The following is a 20,178-nucleotide window of genomic DNA, read 5'->3' as shown; positions in this document are numbered from 1 at the left end:
TATCAGATTTGGAGATGAAGTCATGGAATCTGCATTTTATAAAAGCACACAAGGTGATTATGTAATAAGTGGTTAGTTAATTCAATTACGCAGTATACTAATTCTACTTATTTTTACTATTCATTAAGGTGAAAGTTTGCTAAGATTGTTGGAAATGCTTTGTTCTATTTTACTAACTTCAGTAAATATTTACTGAGCACTCAATATGTGTTTAACTAATTGAGCATTTAGCTCATGTTTTAAATTGTGGCCTCCACCCAATTTATTTAAAGCAGTGATGGTTCAATTTGTGGTAAGACAAATAAATTGATTTTTTTCCCATTTTTAAATTGGATCGAGACACACGAAAATATGGTCTGATTTCTTTTGAAATGCTCTGTAGCATTGTAAACAGAATGAGCTCAGTTTCTAGAGCCACATATACCTGAGTTCCAAAGAGGAGTTTACTGCTTAGTAGCTATAAACTTGGGGCAAGTGCTTTAATCTTTCTGAGGCTCAGGTTGAAATCTGAAAAATGGAGGTGATGATACTTCTGGGATATTATTGGTTTTAAAAAAGAATATAAAGTTTCTAAGCCAGTGCCTAGTACATTGCACTTAATCAGTGGTAGCATTTTTAAAAATAATTTTTATACTAAATTTATTTCCGTTATATTTATGGCAAACCTATTTTCTTTAATTCAAAATTATAAGCCTGAGTATATTTTGATAGTTGTATTTTTATAAGAGCAATTATAAAAACTAAGTATAATATGCATTTTTAAATTCATAAAGATATTTCCTAATATTAATTATTTAAATTATTTACATTTTAGCTGGAACAATATCTGGGGAAGAGACTCCTATAGTTTCCAAGAATAATATAAAGGAATACAGAGATAGTTTTTCCTATGAAAAATTTAACTTTAGAAGCAATCCTAACATTACATTCTACGTGTACGTCAGCAACTTTTCCTGGCCTATTAAAATACAGGTAAGTGTTAAGAGTATTTACTTCTAATGACCATTATATCACTAAGAAAAGAATGATGATTTTGTCCAAAGTGATGATATATATATATTTCTTGACTAATACAAAAACATGTATTGACCTTTGATAAATAAAGGTCTGCGAATGTCTGTGATGATGAATTTCTCCATAAAAACCCTCATGGAACCAACAAACTCTATACTTAAAATTTTCAATGATTATTATATACTAAGCTGTGCATCCAACTGAAATATTTTGATTTTCTGATTAATTCTATACTTTAACTGAGGGTTAAATAAATACTGTTCTCATATAACGCCACTTGAAATTATTTTCTGTGTTTGAGTAATCTTCTTTTTACTTTAGCATATTCTGAAAATAATCTGATCTTTCATTAAAGATTTTGAGTTAGCAGTATTTAAGTTACCTCTTTAAGTAATTACCTCTCATCATTAATTTCCTAATCTATACTATATATGTGTTTTACTTTTCATTTTTGTTATGGTTAGAGGTAGCCTACTGAAGACTTCAGATTTACTACTAGGAAAGAATTGGAATATTCTTTCTATCTTGTAGTCAAGGTTTGTGTTCTTAATTTATGTTTTCATGAAAGAAAACCTATCTATTGGGATGTTGGGATTTGTTCATTCCTTTACAACTGATTGATTAGATTGAATTTACATTAGTTATTTGAATAGCTTATATATATCAATCCTTGTTCATGGCTTTTATGTTTTAAAAATCTTTTAAAGATTTTCAGATCATCCCTTCCCTATATATTAGTAAATTACAGCATATGCTCTGTAACTAGAAATGTTTGCAGGTTTTATTTATATCAATTTCTATGTGATTCGTGGAAAGAATGAGTGATTTTAAAAATAATATGTTTACTGGAAAAATTTTTTCTTTTTATTTTTAAGGTTGATGTAACACTTAAATTATGGTAATTATTCAACTGTTCAAGAAATATGAGTATAAATTACTATTCAGTACATGTTTGAGAATTAATTTGAGAAATTTACTTCTTCATTGTATAGTGATTTAGAAGATGATACAGTCAGAAAAATGCCATAAATATTTGTTTTTAAAATTTTAACGTTGAGGATGTATAATTTTATTTCCTAAAATTCATAGAGAAATATTTATCAAATTTCACTTCATTTATTCAGTTATGATTGAAATGGAAAAGGGTTCATCTATAGAACTTACTAATTAGTTATTAAAATTGACATGATTACATTTTAAATTGCTTCCTGTCCTTTATTTCTTGTTTATATAATTTTGAAAAAACCATTACATAGTTATTTTAGAATGTTCTTGAATACTTAATGGCTAGGAATTAACTTTCTACATTGGGTTTTTTTGAGAACTTACTCTTCTGAAGCGAAATCAAAATTTGTGTAACGAGGTTGAAATACTCCACTCTCTCAAAATAATACAGTGTGGAAAATAATTGAGATGGACAAGATACGTGGTCCTGATTTCTCCTCTTTATTAAACCCATTATATTATGCCTAAGGAATATGTTACATTAAAGCATAGAAGTATTAATATATGTGTTTATTTATAAGACTATAATAAACTTTAAATTACAATATTAAACAAAACACAGTAAAATTATTTTAATTATGATTTTAAATACTGGCAGCCATCATTGTACTCCCTTTCAGTAAGTTCATAAGTTTTTTGGATTCCACCTATAAGTGATATCATGCAATATTTGTCTTTTTGTGACCGACTTGTTTATTTAGCATAATGTCCTTCAGTTTCTTCTGTGTTGTCACTAATAGCAAGATTTTCTACTTTTTAAAGGCTGAATAATATTCCATTGTTATGTGTGTGTATGTATGCTTATAAATATATACATATTATGTATATGAAACATATAGATATAAATCACAATTTCTTTATGCTTTCATCTGTCTATCCATGGACACAGCTTGTTTCTATATCTTGGCTATTGGAAATAATGTTGCAAAGAATGTGAGAGTTCAGCTATATCTCTGACATACTGATTTCATTTACTTTGAACATATCCCCAGTAGTGGGATTGCTGGATCATTGGTAGTTTTCTTTTTAATTTTTTGGGGAATCTTCATACAGCTTTACCTAATGGGTATACCAATTTACATTCCATCAATTGTGTGTAAGAATTTCCCTTGCTCCACATCCATTCTAACACTTGTTAGCTTTTGTATTTTTGATAATGGCCATCATAACAGCTGTGAGGTGATATGTCATTGTGGTTTTGATTTGCATTTCTTTGATGATTAGCAATGCTGAGCACCATTTCATATGCCTATTGGTCATTTGTATGTCTTCTTTGGAGAAAGTGCAATCAGGTCCTTTGCCCATTTTTTACATTAGGTATTTGTTTTCTTGCTATTGAGTTCCATGAGTTTCTTCCATATTTTGGATGTTAACTTCTTATTGAATAGATCATTTGCAAATATTTTTTTTTCTATTCCGTAGGTTGCCTTTTCAGTTTGTTGTTTCTTTTCCTGTGCAAGGAAGCTTTTTTTAGTTTGATGCAGTCCCACTTGTTTATTTTTGCTTTTGTTGCCTCCACTTTTGGTATTATATCCAAAAAAAATGATTGATAAGGCCAATGTCAAGGAGTTTAGTCCCTTTATTCTGTTTAGGATTTTTATAATTACAGGTCTTTTATTTACATCTTTAATCCATTTTGAGTTGATTTTTGTATATGGTATAAAGTAAGAATCCAATTTCATCTTCTGCATATAGATATCCCAGTGTTACCAATACCATTTATTGAAGAGACTGTGTTTCCCTCACTGTTTATTCCTGGCACTGAGTCAAAGATCAGTTGACCCTGTCTATGGGTTTATTTCTAGGCTCTCTATTCTGCTCCACTGGTATTGTGTATTTTTATGTCAGCAACTTCCTGTTTTGATTACTATAGATTCATTATATAGTTTGAAATCAGTACGTATGATGCCTCCAGCTTTGTTCTTCTTTCATAAAATTTCTTAGACAATTTGCAGTCTTTTGTGGTTCTTTTTGAATTTTAGAATTTTTTCTATTTCTATGAAAAATGTCATTGGAATTTTGATAGCAATTGTATTGACTTTGTAGAACACTTTGGGTATTGTGGCCATTTAAACAATGTTAATTCTTCCAATCAATGAACATAGGATATTTTTCCATTTATTTTTGATGTTTTCAATTTCTTTCATAAAATTACTTTATAATTTTCAGTGTACAGGCCTTTCATTTCCTTGGTTAAACTTATTCTTAAGTATTTTATTCTTTTTGTTGCTCTTGTAAATATGATTGTTTACTTAACTTCTGATTTGAAGAGTTCATTGTTAATGTATAGAATTGCAACAGATTTTTGTATGTTGATTTTGTATCCTGCAACTTGACTGAGTTTTTTATTTTTTTTAACAGTTTATTGATGGAGTGTCTAGGGTTTCTTGTATATAAGAACATGTCTCTGCAAACAGAGACAGGTTTTCTTCTTCTTTTCCAATTTGGATGCCTTTTATTTTTCCTTGTCTAATTGCTTTGTCTAGGACTACTAGTCCTATGTTGAATAGAAGTAGTGAAACTGGGCATTCTTTTTTCTTTCCTAAAATTAGAGGAAAAACCTTCTGCATCTTGCCATTGTGTAGGATGTTAGCTATTGGCTTGGTGTGTATGTTCTTTATTGTGTTGACGTACATTCCGCTTAAACCTAATTTGTTGGAAGTTTTTATCATGAAACGGTGTTAAACTTTGTCAAATGCTTTTTCAGCATCTATTGAGATGATCATATACTTTTTGTCCTTCATTCTGTTAATGTGGTATATCACATTTTGATTCACATATGTTGAGCCATCCATGCACTCCTGGGATAAATCCCACTAGATCATGTTTTATGATACTTACAATGTACTGTTGAATCAAATGTGGTTGGCTAGCATTTTGTTGAGGATATTTGCATTTATGTTCATCAAGGACATTTGCCTGTAATTTTTCTTTTTTTTCCATCTTCCCTGTGGTAAGCTGTGGTACAATAGTATTCATTTTTATTTATTTGTTTGTTTTCCCTCTTACTGTTACTATTTTATTTATTTTTGAAAGAACAGGATACAACATTATTAACTATAGTCACCGTGTTCTACAATAGAAATTTTCAATTTAATCCACCTATTTAACTAAAATTTTGTGTCCTTTTACCAACATCTCTGAAATGCCATTGATTTTCTTTTCTTGTAGTCTCCTTGTCTGACTTGGGTGTCAGGGAAATGCTGGCCTTACAGCATAAGTTTGGAAGTGTTCGCTCTACTTCATCTTTTCGGAAGAGTTTGAGATGACTTGGTGTTAATGCTTTAAATGTTTGTTAGAATTCACCAGTGAAGCTATCTATTTCTGGGCTTTTCTTTGTTGGAAAGCTTTTTATAACTGATTCAATCATCTTAGTTATTTTTGGCGTGATCAAGTTTTCTGTTTTTACATGATTCAGTCTTGGCAAGTTGTAGTTTTCTAGGAATTTATTCTTTTTTTTCTAAGTTATATAATTTTTTGGCATACAATTCCCTACAGTCGTTTCTTATGACCTTTTGGTATCTATGGTGTCAGTTGTAATGTGTCCTTATATATTTATAATTTGTTTAAGTCATGTCTCTTTTTTCTTCGTTAGTCCTGTGCAAGGTTTGTCAATTTTTTAAATCGTTTTAAAAACCAACTGCTTGTTTACCTTTTCTATTGTTTTTCTATTCTGTATTTCATTTATTTCTGCCATGATCTTTATTATTTCCTTCCTTCTGCTAACTTTGGGCTTCATGGTTTAACAATTCTATTGCCATTTATTGTAAGGTAGATCTAGTGGTCATGAACTTCTTCAGCCTTATCAGTTTTTATGTCTCCTTCATTTCTGAAGGGCAGTATTGCCAGGTAAGGTATTCTTGGTTGGCAGTACTTTTCTTTCAGCACTTTAAATATATCGTCTCACTCCTCACCTGTGAGGTTTCTGCTGAGAAATCTGTTGATATCCTTAGAAGTATTATCTTACATGCGATGGGTCACCTTTATCTTCTTCTGCAATTTTCTTTTTGAGTTTTTACTATCAGATTATGATGTGTCTTAGTGAAGTCCTTTTTAGATTTAATCTGTTTAGTGATGTTCAGCTTCATGGATCTAGTCATCTGTATTTCTCATCAGATTTGGGAAGTTTTGAGCCATTATTTTCAAGTTAATAGATGCCTCGAGTTTAGGGACTGTTGTGGGTGAAATAGAGCAGGTATGGAAGGGAGATATAGAGGTTTTTAAGAGTATCACCAGGGATCTTGGTGGTGTTAGGACTCTTCAGTGTCTTGAGTCTGGTGGTGGATGCATACATTTTTAAAGCATCCACTAAGTAAAATCAAGTGCTATATAAACACAAAGTAATTATGGACTGTTTTCAGCACATTTTTTTTTTTTAACAAGAAAAAAGCAAACACATTTTATTAGTTTTCCGTGAATGTGGAGATCTTTCTTTTTTTTTTTTTGTCATTCTACTGGGTTTTTTTTTTATTATTATTATACTTTAAGTTCTAGGGTACATGTGCATAACATGCAGGTTTGTTACATATGTATACTTGTGCCATGTTGGTGTGCTGCACCCATCAACTCGTCAGCACCCATCAACTCATCTTTTACATCAGGTATAACTCCCAATGCAATCCCTCCCCCGTCCCCGCTCCCCATAATAGGCCCCGGTGTGTGATGTTCCCCTTCCCGAGTCCAAGTGATCTCATTGTTCAGTTCCCACCTATGAGTGAGAATATACGGTGTTTGGTTTTCTGTTCTTGCGATAGTTTGCTGAGAATGGTGGTTTCCAGCTGCATCCACGTCCCTACAAAGGACACAAACTCATCGTTAAAGAACTGTTTATTTTGTAATTATTCAAAAAGGGCTATTTTAGAAATTCTTGATTGTATCCCCAATATTTATTTATTTGATTGTTATTTTTGATTTGATTGGATATTTATTTGATTGTTATTCAATGTTGAGATTATTGCTGATTTTCTTTCTACTTTTTCTATCAATTACTGAGAATATTTTGAAAATTTCCAACTATTTTTGGTGATGTGTTTCTTTTTTGTAATATTTTCAGATTTTCTTCTTGTTTTTTGAAATTGTAGTAGTTTGTGCATATACATTTATAGAAAAGGTCCCTTTACTGACCCCTTTATTTTTATGAAATGTTCTTTTTTGTCTTTATTAAATCTATATACCAAACTACTTTCTACTCTCCAAATACCTGTCTTCTCTCATTGATTTCTTTTTGCTGGTTATTTTTACATTCTGTATTATTTTTCTTTCAAATGACCTTTATGGTCTTAACCTTGTTTTCAACTCTTGCTTAGCCTTTGTCTAATTGTGAATGTAACCTCCCTTATACCTAACTACTAGAAATTACTCTTTTCTTACAACTGGCATATTCTTCAGCTTATCACAGTTTATTTATATTTATTGTTTCCACTTATTTATCCCCTATCACCCCTTAAACTCCTTTACAGAAGAAACTATATAATTTTTTGTATTTTTAGTACTTAGCTGAGGTAGCTAAAGGAATAGTTTTTAAATTAAGAGATGAGTAGTATATTTCTCTGGAGAAAGGAATGTACAGATAAAATATGCTTTCTTATACTCTTAAAAAAGTTTAACTTGCAATGTAGTTTATTAGTACAATAAGAGATTTCTCCCTTATATTTACAAAAGTCACATAGGTTTCTTATTTAATAATAACCCAAATTCTTTCTTTTCCCAAACTGAAATTTTATAGTAAGTTGTTTTGTTAGTTAATATTTTTTATAAGAAACAGGAATCATGCATGACTAACAAACAGAAGGAAATGTATTCTTAGCATAAGGTGTTGCTAACAATATGAAAGGGAAGAATAAAGCATCAGGTTTTCAATAAGCAGAAAGCTTTCGTTCCAGCAGTTTTCACCTATGTGCATTAGTTAACATTCTTAACTGGGCATGCCTGCTGTATTGAATGAAATCTCGTGATTTCTCTAACCCATCCTATAAATATTCACTCAAGATCTAAAATCTTAAGTGAATAAATCCAACTGGTAAATTTAGGACACCTGTCTAACTTCCTCCTGACCCATAATGGTGCAAGAAAAAAAAATTGTCCTGGAAAGTAGTTTTTAGGCTTCTATGCTAGAAGATATGGGACTTGGATTCACAACCCCAATAGGGAAAAAGTCTGAAGAAATAATTCTTTGTTTGGTCAGGAGATATTTGGTGATCAAAAGTCAACAAATACTTGTTATCATGGATAACCCTGGTAGAAGCATATATCTTATTTATCTAATAAATAAGAATATCTTTCTGAAATCAGTGTTTCCTTATTCTAGGGAAATAATGCACACTTGACTATAAAATAATGTAATTGATATTAAAGAAAGAAGGCTTCAGTTATTGTGATTTTTAAAAATATGCAATTAATCTGCTGCAAAGTGAATTATATGTAACATTTTCATCAATGCCAGTTCTAATGTAGCTATTCTTATCTTGCTTCCAGGTTACAATTGTTTGCCTTCTCATTGTCAGTAAGCAGTAGGTATTAAGAACATGGGTTCTAAGTCAGACTACTACCTCAATTTGAAATTCTTAAATTATAAGTGATACGATTGAGAGGAAGGTTTTTGTTTGTTTTTTAAGTCACAGTCTTTCCATTTCTTCCTTTGTCAAATGGGAGATGATAACATTGCCTACCTTTATTAGTTTCTCTTGCTGTGTAGCAAGTTATCACAAGCTTATTAGGTTAAAACAAGAACTATTTATTATTTTATAGTGTCTGTTGGTCAGGAATCTGGGCATGAATTAACTGCCCTGTGTTAAACCCTGTCCTGAGGGTTTCGCAAGGCTGAAATTATGGTCTGTTGAGGTACCGACTTGTCTGAGGCAGAAGGACTTCTTCCAAGGTCACTAGTTGTTGGCAGAGTTCAGTGCATTGAAGTTGTAGGTCTCAGGTTTTTCTAGTTACTGTTAGCCAGGGGCTCATCTTAGCCCCTAGAAGATGGCCACTGTTCCCTGCCACATGGCCCTCTCTACAATATGACACTGTGCTTCTTTTAGACCAGTTACACAATCTCTTTTCCTTTAAATCTCTTTGTTCAGTCTGTTATAATGGAGACTGATAGAATTCAATAATCATAGGAGTGACCATGTTCTACCACCTTTGGCGTATAATGTAACCTAATCAAGAGAGTGAATTTTCCATTGTATTCACAGATTCCACTTATACTTAAGGGAAAGGCTTTAACATATATTGAATTAAAATATTAGAAATGTGTATATGTTTATTTTTTGAATTAGGGTAAAAAATGGAAAGTTATTTAAAGTAATATGAAAATACAGTAAAGATATTGACTGAAATAATAGTATTATAGTTTTATCAAAATAGTTCTTTTTATATAAAATAAATTTTCTTACAATTTATATTATCAAATATGTTTTCACTCCTACTACCTACTTCCTGTCCTTTCTTCTGTAAACCCTTTAGATTTTAATTTTATATTTATTAATTTATTACTTTATAAAACATTTTAGTGTGAATTACATGCCAATCAAGCAATTATTATGGTATAAAGACTGCATGTGGGTAAAGACAGTGATAATAACTGTTTAATTAAAAGGCAAGTTTTATCTTCTCAGTCTAGTAGCATCATTGTTGCCAAAATTCACTGGTTCTATTTTTCTTTATAATTATACAGATGTTTGAGAAATAGATATCCTTGTTAAGGATTTTTATCATATTTTTGTTAATCCTATACCAAGTTTTTGATAACTAATTAGAAGTTTTTTCTTTTACTGTTCCTAAATTATATGTGTTGTAAACATTTCTTCTAGTACCATAGTCTTTTATATCTGAATGGAATTCTAGAAATCAAGACATGTTTTAAAATGTCAAATGCATAATATACTTACTAGAGTAGGAAATTTTAAGTTGGCAGCTATTTGTACAGAATTAATCAGACATTAATTTAACCATTGAGATCTTCTACCATTTAAAAATATTATTTGATTAATTTATGTACTTTGGAAAGCTGTTTTGATCTAATGTAAATCAAAAGTTTTCTTCATTGTCTTCAAACTTCAATAGAATGTTTATGTTTTAGGTTGCCAATCTCTTTAGCATTTAAATATCCTTAAGATCCTTTAGAAATTTTAATTGTAACTGTGAGACATATAGCAGTGTTATGTGATAAATGTTCCAATAATATAGTAATTAAACAGGGAAAAAACATTTTTGTTTTGAAATGCTGGGAATCATGCCATTAAGTTCATTTGCATGTTTGTAATATGAGATTTTATTTTGGTAGCACTTGTTCTTCATGATTTATAATGCCATGCAATTAAATCTTGACAATAAACAATAGAAAAAAATTACTACTATAGCGGTTGTGCTAATAACTTCAAAAAAAGTGTATTGAACTTCAGTACTTTGTATTCTCCTACAATGGTGCTGTTCATCAACATTTATATAGCACAGTTTAAATTAAATTAAATTGACTCTAAATTACCTGTTTCTGAGCAAACTGGTTTTGACAGTTCACTGTTATGTCAATCTGCAAAGTGATGTCATAATGTAGATTAGATTTTTTTAATGAGAATGATGCTGGGAATTATTCTACAATTTGCAGTTCTAATTTCCGTTCTGTACTGGTTAATTTCCTTACTAATATTGGTTAAGTTATACAGAAGAAAATCGAAAAAGGAATGAATCCTAATGCTGATGTCTATAAAATTTTATCGCAAATAAATTAGCATTTTCAACATAGATGAGTCATTTGAACACACACACACACGAAACAGAAAACTACTGGTGAAGTAGGTATTAAAGAGGATGTTTTAACTTATACATATGATTTGAAAAGTAAGGCTATCATAAATATGTGCTGATGAAGTTACCCTTGTATATATATATTTTTCAAATTGAGGACGCTTAGAAGAATTATATTGCTATTTGTGGTTCTTGTATTTTAAATTGTTATATGCTTCAATAAGTTATCGTATATATTTTCAAATATACTTTTTTCTTTTCTAAAAAGGTTTCAATTCTTTTTGTCATTAAACCAACCAAGGTGACATAAATTCAAAAGGTAGTATTAGAAATTGTTAATTTTATCAGTTAAAGATATATTAACTATACTAATTAGAAATATAAATGTGGGCCAGGCTCGGTGGCTCAAGCCTGTAATCCCAGCACTTTGGGAGGCCGAGACGGGTGGATCACAGGGTCAGGAGATTGAGACCATCCTGGCTAACACGGGGAAACCCCGTCTCTACTAAAAAATACAAAAAACTAGCCAGGTGAAGTGGCGGGAGCCTGTAGTCCCAGCTACTTGGGAGGCTGAGGCAGGATAATGGCGTAAACCTGGGAGGCGGAGCCTGCAGTGAGCTGAGATCCGGCCACTGCACTCCAGCCTGGGCGACAGAGCGAGACTCTGTCTCAAAAAAAAAAGAAATATAAATGTGAATGATATAACAAATATGTAAGAAACACATATAGAGGAGAATGGAGGATTTTCTAATAGCTATAAAATAATACTGGCTATGATAGGTACAAGTGTTCAGAAAATTCACACAAGAAAGATGTATTACATTTACACTACGTTAACAGAATTGAGTGGTGAAACCAGAGACCATATTGCCCACAGAGCGGAAAACATTTACTGTCTGGTTCTTTACAGAAAAAGTTCGTTGACTTTTTATCCAAAATGCTCTTATCTAATGCCTTATCCAGAGCTATCTTTACAAACAATAAAATTGCTTGAATTAGGTGAGATGGTATAAGTGTAACATCTGCTTTTCTGAGAAAATGTCGTATGACAAACATTTTCAACTTTTCCAGTGGTAAAATAAATTTGAGTAAAGAAGATTTTTATTTCTTTAAATTATTAATTTTTAAAAAGTCATTAATTATATTTTGAAATCTAATGAAACTCTTCTAAAAATTTTAATGCATTTTTGTTAAATATTCATAATAATCCCATAGATATTTTTAGATGGTTGCCCTCATAATATAATATTCTTTTCTAAAATACCCTTTTTTTTTTTTTTTTTTTTTTTTTTTTTTTTTTTTTGAGACGGAGTCTTGCTCTGTAGCCCGGGCTGGAGTGCAGTGGCCGGATCTCAGCTCACTGCAAGCTCCGCCTCCCGGGTTTACGCCATTCTCCTGCCTCAGCCTCCGGAGTAGCTGGAACTACAGGCGCCCGCCACCACGCCCGGCTAGTTTTTTGTATTTTTAGTAGAGACGGGGTTTCACTGTGTTAGCCAGGATGGTCTCGATCTCCTGACCTCGTGATCCGCCCGTCTCGGCCTCCCAAAGTGCTGGGATTACAGGCTTGAGCCACCGCGCCCGGCCAATACCGTGGTTTTTATATAACATACTGTAAACAATTTTAGTTTTAATATAATAATCATTAATATTTTTAATACTATGAGAATTTTTTCAGATCATATACTTCCATAGTCTCTTACTGGAAATTTGGAGTTATTTTTGTTTTAAAAAACAAGATGATGAATACCTTTGTGTGCATTTTATTTTGGAAAATGATTTCTTTTGCACATATGTCCCCAAATTAAATTATTGGGTTAAAGTATATAAACAAATTTATGATTGGATATTATGCACTAGGCATTATTCAAAGTATTTTACATGATTTAGTGCTGTTATTCCTAACTTATAACATATTTTTATTATCTAAATTTTTATAAATGAACAAAATAACTTGTTCAATTTCATACAGTAGGCAATTGAATTGAGATATGAGACTGGTAAATTTGACACCAGATCCCGTTCTACAACTATTAACTCACACTTGCTTTATTTTACTATAATTTTATTAGTATTAATATTAAGGCTAAACATTTTTCCATTTATAAAATATTTACTGAGGAGAATTTGTAAACAAACTTATATTTATAATCTTACGTTGTATTTATATCTCAGGACAACTTCCTGAGGATATTTTATTTTAGCTCTAGACACTCTTCCATTTTAAACCCAAACTGGAAGTGTGTAAAAGTTAGTCATTTGAAAAAAATATAACTATACTTGATTTGTTTGCAATTACAATTAAATATTACCTCTTGAGGTTTGTAAAGAACTTCTACTTCAGAAATTTAAAAAAAAGAATGACTTAATTTTTGGCAAAGATATTAAAGTATGAGAATTATATTTTGGGTTTGATTTGTGAACTACTGCATATCTTTAAGAATTCATCAGTATCCATAATCTCAGAAAGCAGTATTTACAATAATGGATCAAATAAAATATTAATATAATTGTACTTCTACTTCTACTCTGGACTTTTGTTTCATATTGTTATGTAATGTTACCAGAATCCCTAAATAAATATTGAATTCATACAGAATAGAGGATTACAACAATTCTTTAAATATTGCCTTGCAAATGAATATTCAGCACACAGTGGGTTCTATGTAGAAAGATGTAGGTTGAAATTTAGAATTTTTACTAATGTCTTTATTTTTGTAATTGCTCTACAAGAGTTGCTCATTCAAATGGCAAAGTAAATGATTATATAAGATAATGTAAATTGTAGTAGTTTTGAAATTTCCATGTCTCTTAACTTTTATGTAATTTGATAAAAATGTTTCTTTTATTAATAGATTTATAATACTGAATCATGTATTTCTCCTTATTTGTACATTGATGATTGGATAAACAAATATAATAATTTTAATTAATTATGTAGTAATGAATTTCTTCATTAATAAGCATTTATTGAGTTATTCACTTTGTGTAGTCTAATAAATTATAGTAAAAATACATATAAAAAAATTAAAAAATAATTAATAAAGTTTGAATCTGTCCCAAGAATTAGAGCTTTATTTAAGAATCATACTTTGTTGCCTCATATAGGAAGCTCAGAGAACTGTAAAGTAGAATCCAAAATGTATACAAAAGCAGACTTTATTCCGTACTGAATATTGTTAGTAACTAAAATTTAGGCATAAAAGAAGTTAGCGGTGAAGGTCTTAGATGTTCTTTGTTTTAGCATATACCCAGATGTTGAGTAATTTGTTTACATATTCTTTACTTAGGTTCCCAGTTCTATACTAACTATAAGGTAAGAAAGAGTAACGGATAATCTGTTTGCTAATAAAAGAGCATATATTTTATTTGTTAAATAAATACAATGGTATATTTTAACATTTCTGGACAGTTTTTGCTTTTCCTAAAACATTTCAGTCCTATCAAATTATAAATGAAAATTGTTATTTATAATTATTAATTTACTAACCCGAGTGCTAATGGAAAAAAAAACTCATTGCATGTTGATCTCCTATAAAAAGACATCTGCATCTTACAAGTCAGATATGAAATTAGTTCCATCATTTATTTCATATGCCTTCATAAATCAACAATAGTTTTTTAGATAGTGAAAGAAGTCACCAGAAACTTGTATTACATAAAGAACTGTTCTCTAACGTTCATGCTGGAAAAAAATTGTTTAGAAAGAGAGGGCATCTTGATTGAAGTTTTAAGCAAATTTAGTAAATTATGATATTGTTTCATAATCACTAGAGATATAACAAATACAGATATTCATTGCTTATGTTTTATTTAATTCTTTCATTCCTTCAACTTTCAGCATACATTTTATGGGTCATTTGTGCATATACAATTTTGGCTTATTGCCAAATATATTTAATATAATTTGATGTAACAAAAAATATAGAAATGAAGACATATACCACCTGAATATATGTACAGACCTAATTTATAAATTGTAACTCAGTTATTTCTTTAGATTTATCAGTTTTATCATACTTAATTTTCACAAAATCTAGATGGTAGATGAAATTGTGTAAACTATTATATGTATATGTTTTAATTATTTACACATTGTACTTTAAAATTTAATACAAATATGATTAACTAAATGTAAGTGTTATGATTCTGTTTTGCTTATGATTTTTAAAACATTTTGTATGCTAGGTCAATGTTTTTGATAGAGTCCAGATGAAATAAACGTATTGAAATATTCATTATTTTTGGCACACTCTAAGAAGGAATCATTCTCATATTTGCCCATGTTTTTAGAGTTTGACATGCTTTTAGGCTAATTGTTTGTGAGACTGTAAAGAAGGAGAGAGAGGGCCACCACTCAAGTGAAATATTCAGGTAGCATTTGTAAGAATTTGTAAGAATATAGTCGAATAATCCTACACTAGGTCTCTCAAAAGCAGAGTGCCTTATACTCCCTTTCTTGGGATAATGGTAATAATTTTGAACTGCCATTGAAGAGACTCTGTTTCTGATTATCTTTTTTTTTTTCACTAAATGTCAAATCTTAGATCTTTTTGATATCTTTTAAAATTCTAACTCTATATCTCCTTGATTTTAGGTTATGAAGTATTCTGCAAATTACTGAATGGTGTTCCTAAATATGTTTTTTCATTTTGTTTTATCGTACTTTGAATAATCCAATCTTCCAATTCACTCTCTACTTACAGATTATGCTATTTTATATTTTAATCTTGAGATTTTATCTCAGGTATTGTTTGTGCTCACTCTTTTACAATTTAAAAAAAACAAGAATCAGTGTATTCATATATATAAACTGCGGTGGCAGAATATTTAATTTATCTTAATAGGATAATGTATCAAGTTATAGTCTTCATACTTTTATTATATACAGTATACTTTTTAGGATGTATTTAAATAAGTCATACAATTTTTAAGAGTCATCTTATTTTCCCAATGAGTGCTTCTTTAACACCACTTTCATTGATATTTGCCTTCGTTGAATTCCCATGGCATCTTAGCTTATATTTATTTTTATAGTATTTGAACATAAACTCTATGTTTAATATTTGAATATACAATACGTGAACTGCCTGTAGTTGTCTGCTGAGGAAGACTACAAATTTCTCTCAGTGTTAGCCATATTTTATAGTTCAAAAATCTTTCAGTTTTTAGACTGTTCAAATAATATGTTTGTTTTAGTGCTTTAAATTTGCTCTGTGCTAATTATGTGGGGGAGACTAAGAAGAAATATAAGGTATTTATTGACCTAAAGAATTTAAATTAGGTAAAAATCAGGAGTATGCAATAGGGAGAATATTAATCATGAAATTGAGAGAAGGAGTTGGCAAGAATCACTATGTGAGCAAAAATGAGTGTAAGCTATTAATGAGCCATCACTTGATCATGGTCTGTTTTTTGTGTGGTGTTGCAAATATTTAGTAGGTGTGCATTGATATTAATAAGTGATATTGGTAACTTTTTTTTCCTGTACTGTCTATGTCAGATGTGGCATCTGTGTTATAATTTATTTATAGAAAGAATTAAAAAGTGTTCCTTCATTTTTATTGTTTTATAAAAATATGTAGAACATTTAAACTACCTGGTTTTTGAAACCGTACTAGAATTTCCCTATGAAACCTCTGGTACTGGTATTTTTTGTAGAGTAATTTATTTATAACTTCCTCTATTTCGTCTATGGAATCTTTTCCATTTAAGCTATTGTTTTCTAAATTTATTTATTACTAATTGACAGATAAAATTGTATTTATCATGTAAACATGATATTTTGAAGTATATATACATTTTGGAATGGTTAAATCTAGCTAATTAAAATATGCATTACCTCACATAGATGTCATTTTTGTGGTGCAAGTGTTTAATATCCACTCTCAACATTTTTTGAGAATACAGCATATTATCATTGACTTTAGTCACCATTCTATACAATAAATCTGTTAAATTTATTCTTCCTATGTAACTTTAATTTTGTATCCTTTAACCAATGTCCCTCCAAACCCCCTCCTCAATCACTCAACCTCTCTATTTTTTTAAAGGCTTAGTTTATAAATTATTTTATTGTAAGCATTGCTACAATTATTTGAATCTTCTAGTGTTACACATTAGAAATGAAGAGCTCTCTTTTTTTATTATACTTTAATTTCTGGGATACATGTGCAGAATGTGCAGATATGTTACATAGGTATACATGTGCCATGGTGGTTTGCTGTACCCATCAACCTGTTACCTACATTAGGTATTTGTCATAATGCTATCCCTACCGCAGCCCCCCACCCCCCAATAGTCCCTAGTGTGTGATCCCCGCCCCCACCCGTGTCCATGTGTTCTCATTGTTCAACTCCCAATTATGAGTGAGAACATGCGGTGTTTGCTTTTTCTGTTCTTGTGTTACTTTGCTGAGAATTGAGAATGATGGTTTCCAGCTTTATCCATGTCCCTGCAAAGGACATGAACTCATCCTTTTTTATGGCTGCATAGTATTCCATGGTATATATGTGCCACATTTTCTTTATCCAGTCTATCATTGATGAGCATTTGGGTTGGTTCCAAGTCTTTGCTATTGTGAACAGTGCCACAATAAACATATGTGTTCATGTGTCTTTGTAATAGAATGATTTATAATCCTTGGGGTATATACCCAGTAACGGGATTGCCGGGTCAAATGTTATTTCTAGTTCTAGATCCTTGAGGAATCGCCACACTGTCTTCCACAATGGTTGAACTAATTTACACTCCCACCAACAGTGTAAAAGTGTTCCTATTTCTGCATATCCTCTCCATATCTGTTGTTTCCTGACTTTTTAATGATCGCCATTCTAACTGGTGTGAAATGGTATCTCATTGTGGTTTTGATTTGCATTTCTCTAATGACCAGTGATGATGAGCTTTTTTTCATATTTTTGTTGTCCACAGAAATGTCTTCTTTTGAGATGTGTCTCTTCATAGCCTTTGCCCACTTTTTGATGGGGTTGTTTGTTTTTTTTCCTTGTAAATTTGTTTAAATTCCTTGTAGTCTGGAGATTAGCCCTTTGTCAGATGGGTAGATTGCAAAAATTTTCTCCCATTCTGTAGGTTGCCTGTTCACTCTGATGATAGTTTCTTTTGCTGTGCAGAAGCTCTTTAGTTTAGTTAGATTCCCATTTGTCAGTTTTGGCTTTTGTTGAAATTGCTTTTGGTGTTTTAGTCATGAGCCTTTGCCCATGCCTATGTCCTGAATGGTATTGCCCAGGTTTTCTTCTAGGGTTTGTATGGTTTTAGGTCTTACATTTAAGTCTTTAATCTACCTTGAGTTAATTTTTGTATAAGGTGTAAGGAAGGGATCCAGTTTCAGCTTTCTGCATATGGCTAGCCAGTTTCCCCAACATTTATTAATTAAGGAATCCTTTCCCCATTTCTTGTTTTTGTCAGGTTTGTCAAAGATCAGGTGGTTGTAGATATGTGCTATTATTTCTGAGGCCTCTGTTCTGTTCCATTGGTCTATGTATCTGCTTTGGTACCAGTACCATGCTGTTTTGATTACTGTAGCCTTGTAGTATAGTTTGAAGTCAGGTAGCGTGATGCTTCCAGCTCTATTCTTTTTGCTTTGGACTGTCTGGGATATGCAGGCTCTTTTTTGGTCCCATATGAAATTTAAAGTAGTTTCTTTCCAATTCTGTTTAGAAAGTCAATGGCAGGTTGATGGGGATAGCACTGACTCTATAAATTACTTTGAGCAGAGCACTATGTCCATTTCCACAAGACTGATTCTTCCTATCCATGACCATGGAATGTTTTTCCCTTTGTTTGTGTCCTGTCTTATTTCCTTGAGCAGTGGTTTGTACTTCTCCTTGAGGAGGTCCTTCACATCCCTTGTAAGTTGTATTCCTAGGTATTTTATTCTCTTTGTAGCGATTGTGAATGGGAGTTTCCCAGCTTGGTTCCATTCTCCTTGTCACTTTCTGCTATACCAATGAAATGTCGATTTTGTTTTTTCACATAATCCCTTATTTCTTGGAGCCTTTGTTAGTTTCTTTTCACTCTTTTTTCTCTAATCTTGTCTTCTCGTTTTATTTCTTTGAACTGATCTTCAATCTTTTATATCCTTTCTGCCCCTTGATCGATTCAGCTGTTGATAGTTGTGTATGCTTCATGAAGTTCTCGTGCTGTGTTTTTTTAGCTCCATCAGGTCATTTATGTTTTTCTCTTAATTGGTTATTCTAGTTAGCAATTCCTCTAACCTTTCAAGGTTCTTATCTTCCTTGCATTGGGTTAGAATATGCTCCTTTAGCTTGGAGGAATTAGTTATTACCCACCTTCTGAAGCCTACTTCTGTCAATTTGTCAAACTCATTCTCCATCCAGTTTTGTTCCCTTGCTGGTAAGAAGTTGTAATCTTTTGGAGGAGAAGAGGTGTTCTGGTTTTTGGAAGTTTCAGCCTTTTTGCACTGGTTTCTCCCCATCTTCATGGGTTTATCTACCTTTGGTCTTTGACATTGGTGACCTTCAGATGGGGTCTCTGAGTGGACGTCCTTTTTGTTGATGTTGCTGCTATTCCTTTCTGTTTGTTAGTTTTCTTTCTAACAGTCAGGCCCCTCTGCTACAGGTCTCCTGGAGTTTGCTGGAGGTCCACTCCAGACTCTTTTTGCCTGGGTATCACCAGCGGAGCCAGCAAAACAGGAAAGATTGCTGCCTGTTCCTTTCTCAGTAAGCTTCATTCCAGAGGGGCACCTGCCCGATGCCAGCCAGAGCTCTCCTGTATGAGGGGTCTGTCGGCCCCTACTGCAAGGTGTCTCCCAGTCAGGATACACCGGCGGTCAGGGACCCACTTGAGGCCGTCTGTTCCTTATCAGAGCTTGAACGCTGTGCTGGGAGATCTGCTACTTTCTTCAGAGCTGTCAGGCAGGGATATTTGTGTCTGCTGAAGCTGCGCCCACAGCCACCCCTTCCTGCAGGTGCTCTGTCCCAGGGAGATGGGGGTTTTATCTTTAAGTCCCTGACTGGGGCTGCTTCCTTTTTTTCAGAGATGTCCTGCACAGAGAGGAGGAATCTAAAGAGGCAGTCTGGTCGCAGTGGCCTTGCTGAGCTGCAGTGGGCTCAGCTCAGTTTGAACTTCCCAGTGGCTTTGTTTGTTAACACTCTGAGGGCAAAATCACCTACTCAAGCCTCACCAATGGTGGATGCCACTGCCCTACCAAACTGGAGCATCCCAGTTCGACCTCAGACTGCTGTGCTGGCAGCGAGAATTTCAAGCCAGTGGATCTTAGCTTGTTGGGCTCTGTCAGGGTAGGACCAGCTGAGCCAGACCACTCCCTGGCTTCAGGGAGTGAACGGTTCTTCCTGCCTGGCATTCCAGGTGCCACTGGGATATGAGAAAGAACTCCTGCACCTAGCTTGGTGTCTGTCCAAATGGCTGCCCAGTTTTTTGCTT

General features: G+C 32.3%; 1 protein-coding gene across 6 annotated transcripts in view; it reads left to right on the top strand.

The window, feature by feature from the left end:
• The window catches only part of LOC105467216 (attractin like 1), an 882,222-nt gene that overhangs the window by 386,016 nt on the left and 476,028 nt on the right, over positions 1-20,178 (top strand). For all 6 annotated transcript variants that reach the window (XM_071069067.1, XM_011716729.3, XM_011716724.2 and 3 more), the window contains one exon: positions 815-972. In XM_071069067.1, the coding sequence (XP_070925168.1) occupies positions 815-972 (158 nt within the window). The remainder of the gene's footprint in view (positions 1-814; positions 973-20,178) is intronic.

The sequence above is a fragment of the Macaca nemestrina genome, chromosome 9 (genome assembly GCF_043159975.1).
Source record: "Macaca nemestrina isolate mMacNem1 chromosome 9, mMacNem.hap1, whole genome shotgun sequence".
NCBI lineage: Eukaryota > Metazoa > Chordata > Mammalia > Primates > Cercopithecidae > Macaca > Macaca nemestrina.
Note: the sequence above shows the minus strand (reverse complement) of the source record. Positions and strands in the feature narration are given on the sequence as shown.